At 42.7% G+C, this 9,890-nt stretch overlaps 1 protein-coding gene across 4 annotated transcripts in view; it reads right to left on the reverse strand.

Moving 5' to 3' along the window:
• SEPT7 (septin 7) overlaps window positions 1-9,633 on the reverse strand; it is a 107,518-nt gene extending 97,885 nt beyond the window's left edge. For 2 of the 4 annotated variants that reach the window (XM_011973018.1, XM_011973011.1), the window contains exon 1: window positions 9,296-9,633. In XM_011973018.1, coding sequence (XP_011828408.1) covers window positions 9,296-9,356 — 61 coding nt within the window. In that variant the 5' untranslated portion in view covers window positions 9,357-9,633. Of the gene's footprint in view, window positions 1-8,282; window positions 8,285-9,295 lie in introns of all 4 variants that reach the window. The other 2 variants (XM_011973025.1, XM_011973029.1) reach the window with 2 other exon arrangements.
• Window positions 9,634-9,890: the final 257 nt, after the last annotated feature.

Genomic DNA, 9,890 nt, shown 5'->3' on the forward strand with positions numbered 1-9,890 from the left:
TCAAAAAAAAAAAAAAAAAAGAACTCATTAACTCATTACAATTTGAATGGACAATAAGAATATACAAGGATACAAAATGTCACTCCTGCAAAAAAACACTAGCATAATCCTGAGTCTGAAACAACTGCTGCTGTGAAATGTACCGGCAGAAATTTTAAATAAGTAAACATTTGGCCAGGTGCAGTGGCTCACGCCTGCAATCCCAGCACTTTCGGAGGCTGAGGCAGGTGGATCATAAGGTCAGGAGATCAAGATCATCCCTGTCTCTACTAAAAATACAAAAAATTAGCTGGGCGTGGTGGCAGACGCCTGTAGGCCTAGCTACTCAGGAGACTGAGGCAGGAGAATGGCGTGAAGCCGCGAGGCGGAGCTGGCAATAATAAGCTGAGATCTCGCCACTGCACTCTAGCCTGGATGACAGAGCAAGACTCCGTCTCAAAAAAAAAAAAAAAAAGGAAACATTTTAGTACTACCTAAGAAACTGGAGACCTCAGTCTGTCTAACTTTAAAGGACAAGGAAATTTCACACAAATCACTTTATTCTAGTTTCCTTCAACTCTGTTCACAAATTCACTTACTAAACATAAAAATTCAAAGCACAAATGAATACATTTACAATTATCGGAAAATGCTTATTTTCTATCCTAGATGTCTTCCTAGTACTGAGACCCTACAAGACAAGTCCACTTGGATATCCCCCAGGCCTCTCAATTTCATGTTTCAAATTACCTATTTCAAGAAATAGCATCTACTCATCTACCCATTCACTCAAGTCAGAAAGCTCAAATATTCTGGACTCATTTCTCACCACCCACAACTTCCCTAATACCTCACAACCATCCCCCTCATGTCTTTTCCCACTGCCCTGCTTCTGACCAATTTTTAGTCCTAAGCTGCTAGATTAAACTCCCGCAATTTAATGGCTCCAACCTGGTGCCCTGTCAACGCTCAACAGAGATAATTATCATTGCAATTCTTATGATTACCACTTTTCTTTTAAAGTCTTCAAATAAAGATTTTTAAATTCTCAGCACAGCAATACCAGTTGCCTACTTACCTCTTCTAACCTCATAACCTGATACTAACAGGATTTCTCACTCTTAAGTGAGAATTATCTTCACTCCTTCACCTCCTTTACCTAATCACTCCTACCAACTTTTAAAGATTCACCTTCTCCAGCATGGAAAAGGTATCCTGCTTTGAACTTTCACTGTATGTTCTACATACCTTTATATCATATCACAAATTTTTTACTAAATGCAAGCCAGTTATAGGGATACAAAGGTGAACAAAACACAGTCCTAGACTTTAAGCACAGTGGAGGCAGAAAAATAAAGTCAACTGCAATATAGTCTGATAACTTTCTTTAACACCTCAGTGTTTATTATATGCCAGGCATCATGCTAAGATTTTTTTCAAATACTATCTCATTTACTTCTCCGATACCCTTATGATTCCCACTTTACAGAGAAGGAAAAACTAAAGTTCTGTTATTTACCAAAGGTTCAGTTAAGCTTTAGAATTGAGATATGAATCCAAGTCTGACTCTAGACCCGAAACTCTTAATCACCATGCCTCTATTTCTACTGCCACAGCATTTAATTCAGTTTCCCCAGTGGCCAACACACAGCAAGTACAAAACGTGTATTTGTTAAATGAATGAACTTGATTGTTGAAGTTCTAAACCAATGACTTAACAGCAATATTACCAATATTTAACATCAATGTTATGGTAACATAATATCAATACGTTATTTATATAATGACAATGTCAATACTACAACCTTTAAGTGGTAGTCTCCTGCTTCAAAGAGTTCAAAAACTAACACTGTTAGTGTATTTGTTAGATACACTAACAAATGTGAAAAGATCAATATCCCAAGTGACTCATCATGTCATAGTTGGTAATACCAAAACACTGGAAATTAATGTCTATCAGGGTCAGACATGATAAACAAATCATAATATACCCCATATCACGGTCTATCCATATGCTATGGTCTTGGTGTGTTGTCCCAAAATTTGTATGTTGATACTTAATCACTAGTAACCGTATTAATAGGATGAATGACCTTATAAAAGAGATGCAAGGGAGCTGCTTGACCTTTTTGCTCCTTCTGCTATGTTAGGGCACAGCATTTGTTTCCTCCAAAGGAAGTAGCATTTAAGGTGCCATCTTGGAAGCAGAGACACCAAACCTGAGGGCACTGTGATCTTGGACTTCCTAGCTTCCTGAATGGTAAGAAATAGATTTCCGTTTCTTATAAATTACCCAGTCACAGGTATTTTGTTGGAGCAGCACAAACAGAATATCATATAACGGTTATATAGCTGTATAAAAGAATAAGAATGCTCTTTATGTACTGCATGGAATAACCCAAATTACACTAATTGGAAAGAAACATGTGGGAAATAATGTGTCTTATGCTACCAAGGGTGGGGGCAGGAAGGATATGTTTTTAACTTCCATATGCAAAAAACACCTTTGGAAGAACATACAAGAAACTGTTAACACAGGATGCCTGAGGAGTAGGAAACTGGGTGACCTGGGGGTAAAAGTAAGAAGGAGAGACTTCACTGTATCTCTCTGTTTAACCTTTTGAATTTTGAACCAAGTGATTATGCTACCTATTGGAAAAAAAAAAAAAAAACCCAGGCCAGGTGCGGTGGCTCGCGCCTGTAATCCCAGCACTTTGGAAGCCAAGGCAGGCAGATCACGAGGTCAGGAGAGACCAGCTTGACCAACATGGTGAAACCCCATCTCTGCTAAAAATACAAAAATCAGCCAGGCGTGGTGGCATGCACCTGTAATCCCAGCTACTCAAGAGGCTGAAGAAGGAGAATCGCTTGAACCCAGGAGGCAGAGGTTGCAGTGAGCCGGGATGATGCTACTAGCCTGGGTGACAGAGCAAGACTCCGTCTCAAAAAAACAAAACAACAAAAAACTCCCAATAAAATTTTTAAAAAGCAACCAGGCATGGTGGCTCACGCCTGTAATTCCAGCACTTTGGGAGGCCAAGGCGGGCGGACCATTAGGTCAGGAGATCAAGACCATCCTGGCTAACACGGTGAAACCCTGTCTCTACTAAAAATACAAAAAATTAGCCGGGCATGGTGGCAGATGCCTGTAGTCGCAGCTACCTGGGAGGTTGAGGCAGGAGAACGGTGTGAACCCGGGAGGCAGAGCTTACAGCGAGCCGAGATTGCGCCACTGCACTCCTGCCTGGGGGACAGAGACTCCATCTCAAAAAAAAAAAATTAGCTGCGCATGGTGGCACATGCCTGTAACCCCAGCTACTCGGGAGGCTGAGGCAGGAGAATCACTTGAACCGGGGAGGCGGAGGCTGCGGTGGCTGAGATTGTGCCATTGCACTCCAGCCTGTGCAACAAAAGCAAAACTCCGTTTCAAGAAAAAAAATTTTTTTTTTAAAAAAGCAATTTCAGAAATGAAAACAGAAACATCATAACATCCATGACCATAGCTTTCTTGATTGCCATGGTGTCAAAGTGTCCGATACTTTTTTGGAGTCAAATACTTGTTAAATCAATGGATAGTTTACAAAAGTTTCAAATTACCACTGCAGGAATATTTCAAATATATTTTATAAAGAACAGCAAAACTAGTGGAAAATGGTTTTGATTTTCCTGAAAACAGTCATCAGAGCCAAAGATTTTCAGGGCCCCATCCCAGGCCTATTGTTTATCACAGTGTGAAACACCATGAGAATCTGTATTCTTTGAAAAACACCACGATGATCATTTTATTTGAAATCTTATATAATAAAGAAGTTATGGGGATGGGGAGACTTTAGAAAGTTACCCAGAAAAAAACACTTTAAATGAATCAACTGTATACATATATCAGTAAAGCTGTTAAAAAAAAAAAAAAAAAAAAAATTCATGGCTATTAGAAATCCTATCAGTGGTTACCTGGGGCAATAGAAGGAGAACTCCAACAAGGAACAAGAAACTCTGGGATGGTGGAAATATTCTGTATCTTGATTAGAATAAAGGCTACAAGATGTGTGTATGCACATCAGCAATTCATTCAACTAAATACTTAAAATCCATGTATTTTATTCTATGAAAGCATACAATAATAAAGTTACTTGATAAGTTGGAAAGCATTTGGAAATGTAGATTCCTGGGTCCCTCTTCCAGAGATTGCTAATCAGTGGGTCTTTTAGTGGGAACCAGTTAATCTGCATTTTTAACTCCAGGCCATGGTTGACCCTTCAAACATACTTTGGAAAACAGTGACCTAGCATAATGTTCTATTTCCAGTAATTACTGATCACGCTTTGCAAAAATATATAAATGATAAGCTTTTAATACAAAAAAACTCTAGGTAATTTTGATTCCCAAGTTTAGGAAATACTAAGAATACTAAGTGGTAGGAGTTCCAGGAAGAAGACGTAAAAAGTAAGACAGTTAAGGAAGCTTGTTCCTTCCAGTACAGTGGTTCTCAACCAAGAATGATTCTGCTCCCCCACGTGTCATTTGGCAATGTTTGTAGACATTTTTTTCATTTCACAACCGGAGAGAGCATGTGCTGCTGGCATCTTAGCATGATGACAGGAGGGATGCTGGTAAATACTGTACAATGCACAAGACAGCCCTTCCCTCCCCCAAATAATGATAAAACCTCAAATGAGAAACTCTGACCTGGAGCCTCACCTCCAATAAAGCTATCAGAAGTAGTCAGTTGTGACCCAGAGTTAAACAAAACAACAGAATTAACATGTTATAACTTTAGGAAAGTCCATTTTTTACTTCCAGGTCAGTGGGGAAGGAGGAAGAATATCATCTTTATATTTTACATAAGGCAAATAAACATTGAATAAAATGCAAATGACACATGAATACCTAAGACTTAGAAAACTTCAAAATAATGTAAACAGGAGCAGCTTTAGGCAATTCCCCCAATCACAGGGGATACTTACGAATAATCAGCTTTCAAAGTATAGTATCTTTTAAAGTTAACACTGGCCTAAAATATAATACTGCACATAAACTTTAATATGACAGTCTGTTGCTGCAGCATAGTTTAACCTAGTGCTATGTAAAGTGTGGTCTGTGGACCAGTGAGCAGTCTGTGAATTATCAGTTTATGTCAGAGAAACACAGAAATTTAGAGTATAAAAATGGAAATTTTAATAGCAGAATAATTTTACGTCTGTTGAAACTAGTAATAAAAAATTGGGGCTTATAGTTTATCTTTCTTATTCCATTTCCACTTTTCTTATCTGCAGTATAGTCATGCACTGCATTAAAATGTTTTGGTCAACAGTGGACAACATGTATGACAATGGTCCCATAAGATTACAACGGAGCTTAAAAAAATCGTATCACCTGTGATGACATAGCAGTCATAAGTTCATAGTACAGCATATCTTTTTTTCTAGGCTCAGAAGCACAAACATTTGGCCAGGCGTGATGGCTCGCCTATAATCCCAGCACTTTGGGAGGCCGAGGCAGGAGGATCACTTGAGGTCAGGAGTTCCAGATCAGCCTGGCCAACATGGTGAAACCCCATCTCTACTAGAAATACAAAAATTAGCTGAGCCTGGTGGCAAGTGCCTGTAACCCCTGCTACTTGGAAGGCTGAGGCAGGTAAGCACCTGTAATCCCAGCTACTCGGGAGGCTGAGACAGGAGAACTGCTTGAACCCAGGTTGCGGTGAGCCAAGATTGTGCCATTGTACTCCAGCCTGGGCAGCAAGAGCGAAATTCCGTCTCAAAGAAAAAAAAAAAACAACACTTACCATGTGTCATAATTGTCTACAGTAGTCAGTACAATAACAAGCTGTACAAGCTCATAGCCTAGAAGCAACAGGATACAGCCCAGGTGTATAGTAGGCTCTACCATCTAGGTTTGTGTAGGTATACTCTATGATTTCTCAATGTACCCTATTGTTAACAATGCCTAACTGTAGTTTTTAAAATTATAATCTAACCTACTCCGACTGATGTATCTAGTGAGTAGCAAAGCCAAGATCTGCATCCATATCTAACATCAAAGCCTATGTTCTAAATCATTATTAAGATTTTGAACTCAAACCCCAGTGTGTAATCCCTACATCTGGATAGCTGGACTGCACCAAGAGTAAGTCACAAAGATTTAGTGTGTGTCTGGCCTACGGCCTTCAACACTCAATGCCAGCCAAGTTGTCTCTTTGGCCCCTCTTCCCCAAGCCCATGCTCAAAGTTTAGTCTCCTGATCTCTGATGATGCAAAAGGACACATGAAGACAAAAACAAAGAAAAGATTCATCCTCAAGGCCTAAAGCAGAGCCACTAAATGCTACTCTTTTCTTTTGGAAGCCACCATAGTTTCTGGCTATGGGGGATAACATCCTCTCAAACAGAAGTAGGCCTCAGATCTCTCTAACCATGTTAGCTACATGGAGTACAGGATAAATGAATCCAAAATAAGAAAAAGCCACACGGACTAACAGTCTTTAATTTTAAAGTCCTCACACCAAGACCTCCAACCTCTAACATAAGGTTCGAAGACCTCACATTTGACTCATCCATACTGTACATTTTGACCACGATGCCCACCCAGTACACAATACCTGAAAGAAAATGTAACCTCCCTCAAAATATTAAGTGCAATGTCCACTAATGGGTCACAACCTGCAGTCTTCAAAACACTGCTGTAGAGTTCAATGGTCTACATTTAACAGTATGCTCTCATCCAGCGAACTAAACCCATAATCAAACTACCTTAAAATTCTACTTCTTAAAACATAATTTTTATTGTTTCTATTATACAATAAAGTTTGTCTTTACAATGCAAACTTAGTACAGAAAAAGAAATATACAAAAAGTTTTTTCTCAAAACTTAGTAAAAGACATAAATCATTAATTTAAAATGCTCAACTTCTAATCAAAAATTGAAGATAGCCTATGAAGTCAAAATGTGAAACACATTTCTCAGCAGGCAATTTAGTCAGGTAGGAATTCACTATTGGCAATTTCCAGAATGCAGTCTACAATGAATATGTATATCATCAAATTATAAAAGTCTGCAACTAATCTGCTCTACCACTATCCTTATTCTGACTGGTCCCCTCATCTGATCACTCTCCATTACTGAGACCTTAGAAGACAGAGATGTAACTCTTCTTCCTTCCTCTTCTCCCCAAAGCTTTGTTTTTATTGTTGTTGTTGTTGCTCTAGCATATTCCTCTAAATTCTCCTAGGGTCTGTAAGGATTCCTAACTTGCCTTAGACTTGTTCAGAACTTCTGGCATGGATTTACTTAAAATTGCTTCTATGGGAAAATGTGCAAATCTGAACAACCAATTTTACCACAAACTTTTGAAATATAATCTTTTAACACTACCTTTCATGTATTATGTATGCATCAAGTATCTCCAAATCAAAGCCTGCAACAAAAATTGTTAAGCTACATTAGAAAAAGACAATATCCTTTCTTTTTAAAGGATAAGAACTAATTAAAACCAACTTAACATAACTTGCTGTTATTTGTTGTGAACTTGAATTCTGTAAGCCTAAGATGTAGTATAATATGTGGTATTTTTAATAATTGTATTATGAAGACCTGGTTCCATCACAAAATAAGACAATGCTACCATGCAAATCACCTATGTAGCTTCCACATTTATTTCATAGCTTCACTCAACTCTATCTCCTTTAGTCCCACCCACTGAACAGCTGAATGGGATGGAAGATTGTTTACTGCTCTCCTGCCGCTGTAACCCCCCTCTCCCCAACCACCACCCAAACACCCCTCACTCATTCCCTTGCAGTCTGAAGAAATAAAGAATCCAAGCAGCAATAACTGACTTGGTCATTGTTTATATCCTCCCTTCAGTCTATCAGGATTCCAGAAATTTCATCCCTACCTGTACACCTGAAGTCTAAAATACTCTCCTACCCAAGTTTGTACATAAACTTTAGGGGGAAAAACTGACTATACTCATCACCTGCATGTGCATAAATATATAAAACAGGTTAAATGCTTAGGGATTTAGATTACCTGTTCATTTAGATTCTCAGGGACACTTAAGAAAGATATTCTCTTTCATCAAAATAAAGCCAGAAGAAAGAATTCTTAAAGCTGAACTATTTAGCAATAAACTCTCAAGAATTGTAGTAAGTTATTATTTCGGTAACTAAGAAAACACCTGGACGTCACGAATTCTTTCCTAGGACTGTAAAAACCCAAATGTGAAACAGTGTACTCTTCAAAAGTAACTTAGTAAATGGAAATGTCCTAGAAAAATCTCGGTTGCTTATTTCTTACTATACAGACAGCTGAAATGGAACTCAGGAGTGGAAAATGTGAATGAAATGGCCTGTTCTTTTTCCAATATGTGGGGGAGGAAAGGAAATGAAAGGGCTCCTTAAAAGAATAACTGAGAATATTGAAATATTTTCAAAAATTAATTTCCCTTAACTTCGCCACTCCACATCTCCGCTCCCTCCCTTTTCCAGGGACCCTTCCCACCCTTTCTATCTCCTCCGGGAGGCGCCCTTCCCAGGCGTTCTCTTTCCCCTACTCCTAAAAATTAAGCCCAAGTACCAAACCAAACTACCGATTCTCCGTTCTCAAGACTCGCCCGCCATCCACCGGCCTTCCGGGCTGCGCCTAGAAAGAGGCAACCCCGAGAGGCGGGAGGAAGAGCGGGGAGGCGACGCGGTCACTGGAGTTGCTGCTGCAGCCGCTGCGGCCGCCGCCGCCGCCGCCGCCTCCACCGCAGCCTCAGCCTGGTGCATCCTTCTTCCTCCCTCCCCGCCGCCGCCCTCCCGGGCTGGCCCACACAGCACCCTCGCCCGAGCGCTCACATTCGTCCCCACCCTCCTCGCCAGGCCCACTGCCCCACGAGGGGACTTCTGCCGAGGGGGATGCGGCCGGGGACAGGAGGAGCGGGGCCGCGGGCGCCGGCGGGCACGGGAGGAGGCTGAGGGAAGGCGAAGGGACGGAGAGAAGCAAGGGCAGAGCTGAGACCACCGCGCTCAGGCTGCTCCGGCCGCGGAGGCCGCGACTCTCCACCCCGGCCAGGGGGGCCGGCCCGCCGCGGCACAGGAAATGCCGCCGCCTCGGCTCTCCTCACGTTCAATTCAAACTGTCACCGCCGCCGCCTCCCCTCCCCCCGATCCCGCCGCTGCCGCGCCCCGGGCCCGCCGTCGCCCCCACCACGGCTCCCCTCGCCGCTGCCTCCTCCTCGCCTCAGGGCGTTCCCCAGCTCGGTCCAGCGGCCGCAAGGCTTCCCGGCATTCGAAGCCGATGACCCCGAGTCGCGGCAGCCCGAAGCTGAGACTCACCCATGGTGCTGCTGTTGACGCTCCTCTCCTCAGCAGCAGCGGATCTCGCACTGACCGACATCCCCTCCCCCCTCCGCGACCAGCCCCGGCGCAGCGCAGCCCGCCGATTCTCCAAAGGCGCCTACGCCGATTTCGCGGCGTAGCTGCCCGGCGTCGCTTCCCTGCTTACGCACGCTACAGGAGGCGGACTCCTCCACTGGCTCTCGCCCGCCTCCCGCTCCCTCCTCCGTCCCCCGCCCCCTCAGACGAGGCTTCCGGGCCGAGCGGAGGCTGGCTTCCATCTCGCGAGATTACCCGCTCCCCAGCTCCGCCGCTTCGCTCCATTTCGAGCATGACTTCATTGGCGTCAGCAACGTTTAGCTGTTCGGCTTTAGCCGCCATGTTTAAATTGGCCGGATTTCGCACCACTGAGGTCATGGATACTCAGGCCTCTTTGCGTGTTTCTTCAACACTGCTTCTAAGGTTAACTGCGTTACATTTGTTGCCGAAAATCCTGGTAACGCTGAAAAGGACTAGTCGGTGGGGTGCGAGGGTGGGGTCTTGCCCGAATTAAAGATGGCCGCAGTCAGTTCTGCCCCGCGCTATTTCACGTCAA

Source organism: Mandrillus leucophaeus, unplaced genomic scaffold, assembly GCF_000951045.1.
Source record: "Mandrillus leucophaeus isolate KB7577 unplaced genomic scaffold, Mleu.le_1.0 Scaffold100, whole genome shotgun sequence".
NCBI classification, from domain to species: domain Eukaryota; kingdom Metazoa; phylum Chordata; class Mammalia; order Primates; family Cercopithecidae; genus Mandrillus; species Mandrillus leucophaeus.